Source organism: Haemaphysalis longicornis, unplaced genomic scaffold (genome assembly GCF_048455015.1).
Source record: "Haemaphysalis longicornis isolate Haplotype H1 unplaced genomic scaffold, Haemaphysalis longicornis Haplotype H1 scaffold_7, whole genome shotgun sequence".
NCBI lineage: Eukaryota > Metazoa > Arthropoda > Arachnida > Ixodida > Ixodidae > Haemaphysalis > Haemaphysalis longicornis.
In genome coordinates, this window is record NW_027526422.1 from 129,841,992 (window position 1) to 129,858,463 (window position 16,472).

Sequence of the window (16,472 nt, forward strand, 5' to 3'; positions counted from 1 at the left end):
GTCGATTCCGCATAGATCTATCAAAACCACGACATACCTCCTAACGCGAAAGTGTTAGATGTGTCATCAAACGCAAAAACGGTCCGCAATTACTGAATTACGGCCTATGTAAACAAAATGAATAAATTATACGTAGAAAGCAATTTTAGTTTCGAATGAGATATAAACCTCAGGGGCAAGATCCGCATCCAGGTGTGGTCGCTACAGTGCCAACCGGGTACCGTGCCAGCCGTGAACAAGAATTATTTGGATGCATGCCGCACGACAGGTGAGCGTGATGGCACCGCAAACACTATGTAGCAGTGAAGGAGTCTGATATTCCCAGGCGTTCGCCTGTAAATCACTTACGAAGCTCAAATTCCCCATTATTTTTGTTAACGATGAAAATATTTTAATAGTTATTTGCGGTATCACATAAGTCACAACACAGCTTCCGCTCTCAAACACTCTGCAAGATTTCATGTCAAGGTATTGATTTCTGAAACTCCTTCTCTTGCTGAAGGTTTCTCTCATCACAGCAAATTTCCCCAGAGAAGCTCGGTTTTCTTTTTCCATATTGTCCTCTTTGAACAAACAAATAAACTTTTTTGATTTTTTAAGCTAATAAAGTGCTTCTCAACCGCTCACATCTCTAGGACAGACACGGTGTCGAGACATTCTCTATGCTGCAATTCGAAAACCATCTAAAATCTGTCTTAAATGTAGTTGCACTGTCTCACAATCCTGCCCCTAATAAAGCTTCCCAGAGTGGCACGGCGAATGAATTTTCCTGAATATTTAGCAACACTTTTTTTTTATCTCTCGAAAGACAGCCTCGTCCTCGTAGTTTAGTTTCTCTGAATATAGCACCCATGATTGTTTTCTGACGCCCGCCCACCTTTTTCTGATGCTCGGACAAAGTGAGGTCAGTCCCTACAATGGGTTATGCGCGAATTGGGAAGTTGCTGTGGCAACGCAATCACTGAAAAAATAAATCTTCGTTGTCTGAAAAAGCTAGCTTAACCTCTACCTGTGGCTTCCGCTGAGGTCCGTTACACCAATACATTATCTTATCGTGTGCTCGTGAACGAGTGGAGATAAGCGATATTATCGTCTTCGCCACCTTATAAGCTCTCACTAAGGGTAGTTTTGCGCTTCGCTCGGGGAAAATTCACAGGGAAGCGTTAGTCCAGAGCGATGTGAAAGCGTGGTCCACGTCAGTTTGGTTCGGGAAGGGAAGCGGTGTGTGCGGCTTTGTGTGTGGCCTTCATGGGCATGACGAATTTCTTGCTCCGTATTTTGCCATTGTTGCTTTAATGGTGATAGTTTCCAAGGAAGAGTTGAACGGAGCCACCTTCCGTAAAGTTTACTCCCTCGGGCGAATAACGGATTCGTAGGGAAGTGCCAGTAGGGGGAAGTCGTGACTTTTTCGGGGCAGGAGATAGGGATCTCTGCAAGCAAGGCGACGTGCCGCTCGGCGGCTGGGATGAGTCTTGCTTGAGCTATTTTTCGCCACTAGCCACATTCGTCAGTAGCCATGACTATTGTAATAATGTCCTGATGTCCTGAGCATGCACCGCGTCACTGTGGCTTGCCCGCTAACCTTGATTGAGTGTACTGGGCACTCCTCCAAGTTCGGGCAATGGGCAAATGCCACCTAATACTTTTGACAAACGGGCCAGGACACTACGTGCCTTATCCTAGGCGAATTTACCTTGTACACCTGACAGGGGCCATTATTGAAATTCATCCGCGACGGGAAAGTTGCTGGAAATCAAGGGGACAAAGACCGATGAGCCTGACAAGAACAGCTCGGGACACATGCCCCGACAATGTTTGTCTCTTAGCTTCACCGTAACTAATAATAACCTGGAGGTCCCTTCACGAAATTTAATGTTATACCATGATAACATCTGAATGGTAACCACAAAATAGCCGATACGAGAAAATCACCAAAAAAGCAAGTCACGCAAAATTGTGTACATTCTCACGTAGACAGCAGTGGTTGCGGCATAAAACCTTGGTCATAACCAGCCGTACTAGCATACTGAACTCGGCTGAAGACACGCCTACATTTAAAACCGTCGCCATACCCTTTGGAAAGCTTTCCTGTGGTTCAAAAAAATGGAAATGATATTGGTGTACCAAATTTCTAGGAAAACGCACCGCGAAACTAAAAAAAAAAGCTGCAGCCTACGCTATGGAGATGACGAAAGAAAACTAGGTAAAGATACCTGACGGTGTTAGGGGCCGCCTATTCCTCAAGTAAACGCAGCACCTTCTGCGCGGCCTGACTTTCCGCATCCAAAGGACCATTGGATGCAAAAAGGGTTATCACCCTCACTAACAATATCTGCAGGAGTACCCACCACAACTTATGAGAAACGTGACCCCCGTCTCCCTCTGAGGACCACATCTAAGGCATCGCACCCGAATCGCTCCGGCCGTCTCGACTCTACACTGCGCAAACCCACCTCCACCCCAGAACTCCTGGGGGTTACACTGGCACTGGACCTGAATGGAGCTGGTGCCAACGCGCTCCACGAAAGGGTTCTTTCTACGCGCAAGATCATTGATTGCGTTGAGCGGAAACACAAACACATTCGAATTTTAATAGAATAGCGAAAATTACAACAGGCAACTTGCAGTACGTCAAACCTGCTATCGGTAAAAGAAGCGCACCGCCACTCCCATTTCTTCAGGTACCGCAAAAACTCCAACACATCTTTAATCTCATGGTCGTCTTCTACGAACACGACAGTATTGTGAAGACCCTGGCACCAAATCGCTACATATGCTCCGAGACACACTCCAAGACGCCGCACACAACGTTAATACATATGTACGAACAACGAGCCTTCGTTTTGAACCTCTGAAGAAAAAACTGCTCCGAATGATGAGAATAGACTGTAAAGACCATGCTGTTCAATGACTTGACCAGATAGCCCAAGACCAAAGGCTGTACTCGAGGTACATCAGTCTGAATCCTTGTTTTTTATACACATACGAATAACAGACGGACTCATCAAATAAAGTTCCAGAAGCAACGATTGTAACATGATCCTGAGAGTAACCGCTAGATATAGGCGGATGAATGAAGAAGAGGCCCTTCTTCTGGTGCATGCAGTTCATCTTTCCTAAAATGAAAATCTTCAACACCAGAGCTTAGGCCTCCCGTCTCTTTCTCCTCCGTCTAGAAACATCAGCAGATATGACAGGAAAATGGCGCATACCTCGAGTAAACATACCAACATGTCACCCTGCTACTTCATATATGCCTTGCAAACTGACGTTCTAATAAATTACTACTATTCGGCCGACAAAACCACCTTTTACCGCGTCACGCGTCCCTGTCCACATCCTATTAAAGTGCCTGTGCACCAATCCACCGACTGAACAGTGGGAAGCCGTATTGTTAATCTTTGACCTAGAGCATTAACGCGGCTTGTTGCGAGGGCCCGTCAGACAGTCAAAACTTAAGGGGCACTGGTATGGTGGCTACTCCCACTTCGGAAGACAAATATTTATTTTCGGCAATGAAGAACGTTCTTTCTCTTTCCCCTCGCGCTATCACGCTTAGTTTAATTGGCTGTCTGGCAGTATCCGCAAAGGACAGCAAGCTAAAATGAAAACAATCATTCGTAAGGCACCAAAAGGGCCTACATTTTTCGGCCTCCTCATCTACGCGGAACGTCACAAAGATGAGAACCCACAACCACCTCACAGAATTGGTTGAGGCCCACGGCGCCATCTAACTAGTCAGCCTCGACAACAACACCCACAGGAAGAGCTATCATTTTACAGCAACCCTCACCTCTATCCACGCCGGGGATGCACGCAGGAAACCATCGTTCGCCTGAAAGTCCCCTATCGATTCCTAAGAACATGTCCCACACAAAGTAGGCGTGAAGCACATAGTAAAACACTCAGCAAAAATATTCCATATACAAGCATCCAACAAAGTAGCTTACACAGATGCAGCCCTGGTCAGCCCCGGGCAAGTAATAGCCATTGCACGCATTGGTGACAACTCCCAATGCACAAGTCTACACACCTCACAGGAGACGTTACTACTAAGTAGCACGTGGATTTTGTTCTGGCTCTCGCACAGTATGTCCCTTACATCGTCACGCACGATTACAACGCTTGCCACGCGTACGTCGTGGTCGCATGTGCCCTGAAGCTCTTTGCATCCTTTATTCTCACCAACCACAGGGCATAAAGCGGACACTTATTGTCATCTACACTCTCTCCGGTACTTAGCTCTTGAGACTGAGTGAGGAGGAATATCCAAGGCAAATCACGTGGCTCGAAAAGACGCTGGTGCCCCTACCATGATTTGAAACGCAAAGATCCAAAGAGCAGCTGGATTTCTTATCTTTGGCGTTTACCGCGCCGACGCGACCCATGGGCTACGAGGGGAGTCGTAGTGGGGGGCTCCGTAATAAATTTTACTACCTGGGGATCTTTAACGTGCGCCGAAATCTCAACACAAGGGCGTTTTTGCTTTTTTATTTCATCTGAAAAGTGTCTGTGTGGCCAGGATGGAAACCGCCACCTTTTCCGCACCAGCAGCACAGCTTTGCCGCTGACCCACCGTGGATGATCAAAGAAGGGCCTTTACCAACCTACCACGCTCACCACCTACAAGAATATCACCGCATACCATCCTGGGAAAATGCGCACTGTACCACCATGTAATCAAGTCCTTGAGAAGGGCAATAAGTTAGACGGCGCGTGCTGCAAAGGAGCCCCTGCTCAGCATCATCCAGACCCAACCTTCCGTACCCGCAGTCCCCCTTCGAACTGATATGCCTCAACAACTCTTAACAGGTGCATGGCTCCATTTACATGTGGTCCTGGCCTGGCCTAACCATCCGACAACACTAGACTGAACACGACTACGAGACTGCCAAATGCCTGTGAGGTGGCCTTCAGGGCCCCGGAGGCGGACCGTCAGCAGCTGAAGGCTCTAGCGGAGGAGGCCTGCCATACAATTTTTAACCCCGGTCGTAGGGACCACCTCAGGCTGAGAACTAGGAGCTTCGTGGATTACAACGTGTATTCTTCCTACCTATTTAAGGCTTTTCCTTTAAAGATTGCCCTAGTATACATTGTCTATATGCTTCCCAGCTCGAACATTTGTCTGATTTAAACAAACTTCTCGTCCTCGAAACTCACGCAGTTGCTTATGCTTCTATCCAACGCAAAATTGGGTCGGAAAAACCCCGTCAACACAGTAGTAGCACTTCAATTTCCAGAGGCCGCCACACGTATCACGTTCTTTAATGGGACTGTCAATCCAGACTGGCTACATGTTCTAATTCGCGAATATGTATCTCAACGTGGCCCTAACATTAAGAAAAAAGTACTTGAGCTGACCAAGAGAAAGAAATTCACAGAAATTCTCACTCCAGTGTTCCGTTCTCAAACTTGAAAGTGATGTGTGTCAATAGGCCTTCGTTGCGTTCAAGGCGCACGCACTCTCTTAGGGTGAGGTTTGATGTAGAGGCTGCAAGGTAGACGCTTTCGAAGTTGGTGTACACCTGAAAAAGAGCAGAACATCAAATATATTATATTATTTTTGTGTTTTCTTTAACAAATAAAGGCCATGTGGGGCACAGTCCATACTTTATCCTTGGCCAATCCCACAGAGCTGGTACGTGGTCAACACCTCAAGGCAGCGGTCTTTAGAGTCATCTTCAAGGAAGCACGCGGAGAAATATCGCTTTTTTCCAAGCCATTTCCGCGTGCTCTATTAGCGGTGTCGCTTGAAAACCAAAACAAAGTTTTCTCACTCTATATCGTCTATTTATAGCATTAGTGCATGTCTGTACTAATGCAATAGGGAACGGTGTAATTATGGTATATATAAGCTACCTTCGAAGGCCCTCTGTGGTGGGGGGCACCTCAGATTAGTCCCTATCTTAAACACCATTTCGTCCAAAATTCACATAAAAATAGTCGAGCACTGCTTTTACTGTCGTGATGTGCTTCATTTTAATACGGCACTTTAAAATAATGTAAATAACAGAAAACAGGCCTACAACATAAAACTCTCGGCGTCTCATTCACTTCATTCATTGAAAACGTACAAACAGTAAGCACCCCTATGAAATACGCACATTAGTTCCCATTAAATGTTTCTTTATGCTAACAGAGAGAAAATTTCTAAATGATAGATTTGTCGCAATGGCCTGCGTGTCAATCACATTAAAAACGTTCTTTTATAATGTATACTAAACATGCTACCAGCGATGCACCGTTTCTTTATATAACTGCTATATATATTGAAGATTCTGCAAATATCACGTAAAGAAGTGTTTTCTAGTTTTCTACTTTAACTTGAAACCGCATATTAATCCTAATTGCAAAGAAGTCAATTTTTGTTTTCTGCGCATATGCCATAATCAGTTTGAAGTATAAATCACAAGAAATATTCATTTTTGCTATCTGTGTGCCCAGCTGCCTATAAGGCTGCCTTGATTTTTCATAGCTCGCTAAGCTTCCGTACATGGACAATAAAACAATAAAGACAAAAGAATTAAGAATAATTACAGAATCAAGCACTTCTCTTTACCCCTATTGTTTTCAATATAACATAAGCATTTGCCTCGCGCGTAGTTATCGACTTGCAATTTGTAAAAAGCTCCTCTTTACTGTCGAACCCAGACAGCAATCGTTATGCTAAAAAGAACATTTGGTACTACTTTGATCAGAAATGTATATGACTAATGAACTGTTCCACACGCTGGAACTATCTTTACAACGCCCGATGGAGACAGAGAAAGAAAGCTATATTGTTTAGATAGCCTTATTCCACACCATTGTGCCACAGTCCTTTCATTAGAAGATGGCAGGTCTGTAGCTCCCACAAGTCCCTCGCTAACTCAGACGCAGCGGGCCGCCAGGAATTCTTCTGTCGTCTTGACGTCTTTGCCGTGACTCGGGCTCAGCCAATTCTCCCAATTCGACGAAGTAATTTTCAAGCAACCAGATATATTTCGCTCCCCTTTCTGATTGTAATATATCAGCACATACCAATATTTAGTGCGCTGGACAGAGTTTGGTAAAATATATCATTGAATACTGTAGAATATGAATGCGTCTTTTGAGAATCCCGCGTAGCCTTCAGCAAGGAATGAAATGCTCTTTGCCAGCAATAATTGTGTATCCGTTTTACGCGTGAAGAAACTTTTAACTGAAATTCGGATGCATCGAGAAACTTGTATAGCGTTAGCAACAAGACTGGTCGTGTGGTTCACAGTGAGATGGGCTTTGTTTTTCATTGACACACAATGAACCTTGGGCCAGTAATGTGAGGAACGTCCGCTATACGCATTAGGGGAAAACAGTAAAACTCGGTAGGCATAAGCACTGGTTGTAATTTAGGTGTACTTAAAGGTTCTTAAGGAGTTCCTACATGTAACGATAGCAGGAAATGCGGCAGGGCTTCGCGAGGGGCAATCTGGGGGCGAGAAAGGGAGATGTACACCAAAGAATAGAAAGCTGGAGGACGTAGAAAGTTTAAGGGCAAAAAACCTGAGAGCGGGAAACAGGATTGAGAGAGGGTTGGGGTAAAGGGGAGGGGACAAAGAAGAAATATGCGGGCCGATGAAGAGGAGTGAAGTAGAAGGAGAGTGGTAAAATAGAGAGGAAGTGTAACCGGCGTGGAAAAATCATTTGAAATGAAGTGAGGAGGATCGAAAAGTGGGATTGATTCCGAAGATTAAGGCAGAAGCAGGAGGGGAGCGGGTCAGATTGGAGGTGAGTACGAGGCGGGAGAGGGGAGAAGGTGGGAGGAATGGAAGGCTGAGAGCGGGAGGGGGGGGGGGGGGGGCAGGGCATTTAGTTTTAGGGACGACCGAAATTTTGTCTGCTTTTGACGTCTCTATAGCGAAGTAAGCAGAAACGCTCCGATTTATTGACTAGAGTGAAATACAATAGTACGCCCCACATGGTTTTTAAGGATCAGCAGTCTAAATCACCAATACGCTAATTTTGGCTTGTTCATAGCCCTGCCGATCAGCGACTGGAAACGGTGTACATCTCGCCTGGAGAAGGCGCTCATCAAGACTTTTATTTTACTTCGGCAGTATTCTTTTCGGCGTTCAATTACTTGTGCGTCTTTTCTGCCTGCTATAGTTTTTCGCACGTACTAAGGTCGTAGATGTGCTATATACATACCGTTGATGGTCCACACACGTGACAATAGGTACCAGAATACGCCCATGTATAGGTATAGGGAAAGCATCGTGCACATTATTCTACTATTGAGCGTAGACCAGTGTGCCAGAGAATCAAGGATTGCAGAGCAGATCTTATATTCCATGGCCCAAGTAAGAGTTCGTGTAATTCTTTAGCAACCTTGGCGCTAGCCATTGAACTAATGAAAAAACACTTCCTTGAATCTGCCTAAACTGTATTTGGGCTTTGAGCTGCTCTTTAACCAGCTCGGCGACATTTGGGCCACGCCATCAGAAGCGTAAGGAGAGCAGAGTTAATAAAGAGTGTTTAATTTGGACAATGAATGTGAATACCAGTGCAAGTAGCGCGGTTACTTTATGACTCTTTTCTGTACAACTTGCGACATCGATTGCGCACTTTGCTCGATTATGAGAGGTAGATGATTTGCAGATTGTAATCGGTACACACTGAAATTCAAGGTGCTGTTTCCGCTCGCACTCAAGCGCTTTCCAGAGCATAATATGTATTTGCATGAGAGGCACCCATATTTCTGGAGGTTCTTATAATGGGCGTTTGGATGGGCGTTTGGATGTTTCTGGAAGGTAGACGAGCATTTCAAAGGTAGTAGGACGTTCTTTTCTGCTGTACTGTGACCCTTAGCCGCATTACAAAGTAAGCAAGCTTTTTTGACTCTAGGTTAGTTGCTGGGCACTCGGTTTTCTACATGACAATGCGGCTTTAGTTATATACACTCGCTCTTACGGCTTACTTTTAGCGCGCCCCTAACTATAAGCGCTCTCCCATAGACATGAAGGCTATTCGGTGCTCGATAGGTTGCTTGCCTGCACTTAGTTGCGCTAGGCGCAGCCGGATGCTTTCGCACATTTCTGTGTGAGTGCGTCAAACTGCATAAGTTGCGCGTTCCTGACGCGCAACATCGCAAACGAATACGAAGACCATTAACATGTAAAGCCTGGGCAAGCCCGTGTTTGTAGTTTTGCTCGGTGTTCTTGTTTTCCGTGCAGCGTTGGGCTTGCAGTTTTTTCATTGCACTGTTTAACGCGTTATGCTTGAAGCGTTTGCTTCCGTGTTATGTTTCAAGTGCTTTGCTTGCAGTGTTTTGCGTGTTATGCAAGTGTTCTCCTTGCAGTGTTTTTCGTGTTATGCTTGAAGTATTTTCCCGGCGGCTGAAGACACATTTCTGGCTTGGAAGCTGCCTGAGTGATAAAATCTGCGGTATTTATTGGTTAAAGCGCACGATGGTGCGGGCGGTTAGGCACACCGAGTACTCAGTATGCAGTTACGAATTATACAAAAGCCCCAATCCGCTCATTCCAATTTCGCAATTCATTGCAATTGAAATGTTTTTTTTGCAATTGAAGAACATTGAAACAAGGCGTATCCCAAGAATCAATCTTAGATCCTTTAATTCTTTTATATATTAATGACCTCAAGATTGCCTTAATTCTTCTCACTGCGTCTTCTATGAGGACGACCCAACTATATCATTATATAATGAATCAATCATTTTTCCTTACATCTGACTTATATGCGAAGCTTAACAATGTTGTAAACTGGCGTCATGACAATTACCTAATTATTAACCCCGAAAAAACTAAATTTATGGTTTTCAGTTCATATAAGAAAACTATCATTGATGTTCCAGAAAGAAACCTTGGGCCTCGTTTATTTGCGCCATGTGACCACATTACAGTCCATGGAATTCTCCTCAACTCTAACCGTACATATAAATCTCACTCTTCTAATCGTAAGCAAAAACCCCTTCCTTGGCATTCAAGCTTTACTCAAGGCTCAGCGCTTGTTCCCTTACATTGCTTGTTGCGTCCATAATTTTGCTTTTTTCACAGTTACTCCCATTATGGCATTATTTCATGGTGCAACGCGTGCTCTTGTCACGTTTCATCAGTTCAACATAGTCAAAATCAGTGTATTCGCACTATAACGTTTAGCTCATGTCGTTCCTCTGTCTGATGTCTACTACGTGAGAATGACATACCGTCATTTAATGCGTATTTTGTTATAACTGGGAATATCTTTGTACAAATTACAGCACTGTTACCATTCATATGATTTCATTGATCTTGTTAGTTTACGAAACAAAAGCGTTGCTAGATTTCTCAGTAATAATTCTTTCTTATTACCAACGGTTCGCACTAATTTAGGTATAAAAACCTCTCGTTTCGCAACTGTCACATTCTGGAAAGACTTGCATATCACGGTCAAATCATCGTCATTTATTACGCAGTTTAAAAGAAATCTTTGAGAGTTTCTTTTGGTTTTATTGTGATCCTCTTTTCTTCGTATTTATGATTGTTGTTCACTTATGTTTTCTTATGCCGCTATTTCCTATGTGTTATCTTCAAATAGTTTGTATAACTTTTTGTATTGATATTAGGCTTACTTTTTGAGTGCATCAACAAGTTAGGTTACCTCACTTGTCTTTTGCACTGCTGAATTATATGATGGGCTCTCACGTCCATTTGCTGCCTTCACGAATTTTGTGTGACACTGCCTGTTTTATTGCAAAACCTCATGTGTGTTTTCACGTCTTTTAAACAGTCGTACGCATTGCAGCAAAAGGTATAATGTGTTTTTGTGTTTTATAATCGACGGGCCCCTTACAGTCGGTTGACCCTGGTACCTCGTCTGCATAATATTATCTTTGTATTGTTTTATATGAAATAAACTCTCGCTTTCACTTTCTTTCACTTTCGAAAGAATCACGCTTCTTAGTGGATACTTTTGGCTTCTCTTTTACTTTGACTTGTCGGGAATATGATGTACGAGAATGGAAGCTTTGATTTCAAGTACATCAAAAGCAACACACCTAAATACATTCAGCATCAGTGTCGTGTCTTAGCAATCATAATCAACAATGTCTTGGTCATCATCAGGTAGTTAGTGCTCACTTCTCGCAAAGTCCACCTTCACGGACCTCAGCATAGCGTTCCTTCGTCGTCTGTATGGGTTTCTCTTCTTGTGGCTTTGTAGTCACACTCTTCCACCAAGTTGCGTCGTGTTTGTGATATTAATTTCATGCTTGTATTGCAATGTTGTTATCTTCATTGTCGATCTTTCCGTTTGCACTTTCCGTCTTTTACAGCTAGAATGTTATTACGGAATATTATTCCATAATTTGTGACATATTTTAACCGAATGAGAGCTACTCGTAATGTCCTTCTTTCCTGCTCTTTCGCATATTCCAAGTTTTTTTTCGTGACTGTTTTTCTTAACTTCTCGTTTCCGTCTTAAGGTACCAGCGAAAACAAAGATTCAATGCATATCATTCATTCTAGTTACACAGGGCACGACTGGCCACCACTAGTGCGTCTTTCCCGAGTGCAAAGCCTCTCATTTCACCCATGCGTTTTATTGAATCATGTATTACTTTTAACACAGCCCTATTCCATGATAATGTATGACGAAAAGTACCTGACTTGCCTTTTTAACCGTACACTACATTTCATGTTTTTATGCAAACCTCGCGACTGAGGTTGCTCTGCCCTGATCCTCGACAATATTCTGGGACCTCCTCTTCCGTCTCTCCACGAAAGACGACGTCATCAGCAATCCATCACAGGATAGTATTCTACGTTTGCTCTTCCTCTAAATACTAATAACGCAACCTTATAATTATCAGCGCTAAAGCTGCGAGTAATTATAACACAATTATAATACAATTATAGCAATTATAACACAAAGCGTTTTAAAAGTATTAATCCCTAGTCGTTTTCTAAGTCTTCAACGTCACCCTTCAGGCTTATTAGGATGAGGTTGCCCATTTTTTTCTTAATGGTGCTGTTGAATTGCTCAAAAATTCTGAGAATATGTTTACAAGCTTCTTAATGGCACTTAAGCAAGCTATAAGCTCGCTTAAGTGCTTTTTTAGCCTATTTTCAACAATTTCGACTACTTTCAACAATCCCTGTAGGCATGGCTCTCTCTCTTCCTCTCTTCAGCGAAGTTTTCTAATTCGTCCGTGGCTACGGCTACAGTAACGTCTAAATATCCGTACTATAAATTATGGTTCCCGGCGTAGCCTTTTAAGTGCACACGTACGCGTAAGTTGTTTCCGCTACATGCTTTGTCCCGTTCGCCAATTTCGTCTTTCAGAGCAGGCGTACCTCGGTAAGCAGCTGTCCTATCTTACACGTCTAAATTCCCTCTTGTCTCTAGTGGTTTCCCTGCGTTTAAATATATGCGTCTGTTACTTCATTTTTACAAGGCTGGAAGTTAAATGAATGCCGGTTTTCATTCCTTCCATGTTCGAGGGAAGAGTTTTTATTCGAAGGCTACAAAGAAATGGGCGTGCCAATCGTCAGCCAGAGGTGCCGCTGTTTGTCTGTTATCTTATGTAATTTCTCGTTTAGTGACTGTGTAATGGTGACCTTACTACTAAAGGTTGCGAAATAAAGTTTAGGTCTGAATTCATCTCTTTACTCTTATAGTGCCCACTCTGTTCGGTCCCCCTCTAACACACTTTCACTTTCCCCGTTTCGACCTACCTTATTGTGCTCCTATGCATCCCGCGGTCATATATCTGAACATTGCTTATCGCCTCTCTATGTGACGGGTTAGCTCAAGTGTGATTTCATAACGGGCTTTATTTCTAGCGCTATTCATGCGGTTGTAGTTTTATAATTGCTTGTTTTTCTTACGATTGCCCACAAAGGTTGTAAACCCTCGCGTGTTATACCTCGCCGCTACATAAAATATGGGCCTTCCGGTTTCGGGGCTTCTCACATCATATTCTCATGAACCATTTGAACGTAATTTTGCACTAATGTGTGTGTTGAAGTCGAGGGCTCACTGGCATAACGGGTGAGTGAGTGAGTTGGTGAGTGAAGATACTCGTGCAATCAGTAAACGGCCTCATCATAGAAGGTAGCCGTTGGTGCGTTGACTTCTAGTAAACGGTTAGCTCATCACCTAACGCATCCTACACAAATGCATGCTACTCTGCATGTTTTATTGCAAAACCTCATGTGTGTTTTCCCGTCTTTTAAACAGTCGTACGCATGTCAGAAAAAGGTATAATGTGCATCCCGCAATTGTGTACCCGCGCCCACTATTAATTTTAAACAACCTGCGGAGCATAGTGAGAAAGCCGTGCGGAACGTTTTTTTCTGGCAATTGGAGAAATTCAACATGAATTAATATGTTTTGCACACACCTATCTTCCCTTGCGGGCTTCCATCCTTGTACACGCACCCGCACCACGGCAGTAAAATATTTATTGTCGCGAAACGCGTGACTATCATGCCGGTTAACTCAGTTGGTGGCATGATGGAACTTCATTTAAAATTGTTTTTTATACACAGTACTTGAAATTCAATGCTTCCAAAAAAACATGATTGGCTTCATCTGGAACATTTTGACTGCGGTTTAGGTAGTTATCAATCTTTTGTTTAGACATCTCTAAATTTTCAGCATCCACGCTTGAACAGTGGCGACGGTCGCATAATAGTGTTCCGATGCGTTTGAAGAAGATTCCCAAGGACGACGAAGGAAGATAAAAAGCTCTGCACGTGGAGGGCTATGGATCCAGGGGCCGGGGCCATGGCAGTGATGCTCCACGTGCTTGGTAGGGGTGGAGATGAAACAGGTTAGGGGCTTACTGAATGGCTCAAACGGTCCCTCACTGACATGCCATCGATATATGTGTGAGCTGACTATTGTAATTGGGAACATACCCTGCTGCACGTAACCTTTGCGTAAAACTCGTCCCGCCACGACACAATCGAATTCTCGCCTTTCTATGTACTCTGTGCACAGGAGCCCACGTTGCCAATGGAAACCTAGCTTCCTTGCTTCCAAACGCATACAGGCGGTCACACGGGCCCAACTTGCACGGCATGTCTCCTGGGCTAAATTCTCGCAATCCCAAACCTCCCAAAAGAACCATTATGATTGCTGCCACCGCAGCGTCAGCTATGCTTCCGGAACCCTCGTCCTTCTATGGTCGCCTTGACGCCGATCAGTGTTGCACGGAAAACTGCTTTCGTGCTGGACTGGCCCATACCGTGTGGTACGCAAGGTTACTGACGGGACGCATAAAATTTCCCCACGCTTCCCTCGGAATTTTCTGGTCGCCACAAAACGGACATCTTCCACGTCGCCCGTCTTAAATACGACAACCCACCAAATTTCCTGTATCCTCCTTAGCACTATAACGGTACTTTTCCTGCACGTGGTTGTGTTCCGAGGCGTTTGTACAACGTGGATGAGGACGAAGAAGGTAGATAAAGAGCTATGTGCATGGAAGGCTGTAGAGCTATGCGTCGGGTCCATGGCCGTTATGCTCCACGTGATCTCGATGGATGAAGATGAAGCCGGACAAGGGATGATGATGAAGAAGCAGAGGAAGACTAAGTGCGTTGTCGACCACAAGCCTGTTAACTGTGACTTTCCTTTCGGTGACTTGCGTACATAGCTTGTAAATACGTTTTAATACACCACCACTCTTTCGCCAACCTCGTAACAATGGTTATTACTGTGAAACGACTCGATGTATAAAGGCTGAGAGACAGCAGTCGGGAACAACAAGAATTTACAACCGTACCACAATCAACAACCAGACTCAACAACCAGTACAAGAACCTACAAATTTACTACAGTAAGTTTGAATATGAGTTTTAATCTTGACGATAAGCCTAGGGGCCAAGGACTCCCGATTAAAAGTTGCAGGATCAGTCTAAGCCGCGTTTCACCTGTCGAAGTGAGCGTGAAATCCAAAGTATTTCATAGTTTTCTCAAGGCTGACTTTAATGCTTCTAAGAAAAGCACAAAGCACAACTCTGCCCGTTTGTGGGGGAACCATTTTCGCGCGGCGCGTGATGTCGCCTGGTGAATTGCAGGCAGCGGTTCTTCTTCCTCCAAAGCAGTCGACAACACAGGTCCCAAGAGAATTCCCGCACTCGTGTAGCCCTTTGAAGCAGTTCTTCACTTCACAGCCCTTGTTGTGCACGGCAGAAATTAGCTTATGCTTGCAGCGTTTTATTTTCTTCTAAACAATGAGAATTCTGAACACCTTTGATTCCGGAAAACAACTCATTTTAGTGTGTTCTAGCTGGCTGCTCTGTTATTTCGAAATTACGAGAAAAATTTAGCAGCACGAAATAAATAATTTATCATCCCTTGCAAAAGAAAGTTGAGAAAATCACGAAAGCTAAAAGTGTGTACAACCTTCTATGAAAGTGCGTCCAATTTATTGTAAAACCTTCAAATGCCCAAATCAGTCGCGCACTATGAAAACGCATCTACAAATGGTTTAAATGTGTACCGATGCGTAGTTTATGAGATAAAGGTAAACTATGCTGCTCCTTCCTAATGATTGATGCGCGTATTGTTTTATTGAGAACAGTTTCATTTATGAAATTTTTGAGTAGGCATTTTGAAACAATGGAAGCCCAGATTCCGGCAGGCGCCGTGTGTTCGGAGATGCTATCAGAGCTTTTGTGTAGACCAACCGTTTCATTGTGAAAAGACTTAGTTTTAGTTTTTTACAGAACGCCAACCGTCCCACTAAGACACCTTTAACTTTAACATACGCTGCTTAGCAGTGCTCAAACATTTGCAGCTGGTAACCCGCATATGCGTACATCTGAAAATCACGTTTTTAAGTTCCACCCTCCTTCCTCCTTCTCTGATTTCACCGTTTTTCTACTTATTTTTCTCGGAGCCCCAAGCAACAACGTTTCTCACCACAGAGGCGTTGCATAGTCGACCAGTGGTGCCACCGCAGATTTCTGCATTCACATCCATTGGAATGAGCGCACAAAAAAGGCTGGGGTAGAAAAGTAAAACCATCTTTCTTCTGGTGCTTCACACGCAGTCAGGGTACCGCGCTCTTATGTTTTCTTATCGCTTCAGCAGTAGCTTATATGGCCGTGGCTGTACCAGGTATTCCTTTATTTTCCCGATCAGAACCACTATACAACATAGCGTAGGCACGGTATTTGTTGCAAACTAAACGCAAAAATTGTACTTTAACCACCGCTATCACCAACTGTTGGGCGGCTTTCATAGCAATTCTCTTGTGCGGTTGTGGACGTCATGCGCGTGTCCCTGTTTTTCCAGTAGCCCTCTTTTCATTTACTTACTTTGGAGCCTTTGGGATGCGTCCTGCGCACGTGCGGGCGTTCCAAAAACGACTTTCTGCATTTTGTATAAACTTTTTTTCACTTCATTGACTGTTTTCTTTAGTAGGAGTGCGTGTTTTTTATACGAGCGTGCCCAACTCTTGCAGTTTTTTCGTGTCGACAATATCAGAACACTTGCGACTG

General features: G+C 43.9%; 1 protein-coding gene across 1 annotated transcript in view; it reads right to left on the minus strand.

Annotated features, from left to right (window-relative positions):
* The window catches only part of LOC144146974 (uncharacterized), a 35,928-nt gene extending 19,842 nt beyond the window's left edge, over positions 1–16,086 (minus strand). The window contains exons 1-2 of the mRNA XM_077678963.1: positions 15,892–16,086; positions 5,392–5,525 (exon numbers count right to left, since the gene is read on the minus strand). Of these exons, the coding sequence (XP_077535089.1) occupies positions 5,392–5,525; positions 15,892–15,996 (239 nt within the window). The 5' untranslated portion in view covers positions 15,997–16,086. The remainder of the gene's footprint in view (positions 1–5,391; positions 5,526–15,891) is intronic.
* Between the last annotated feature and the right edge of the window lie 386 nt (positions 16,087–16,472).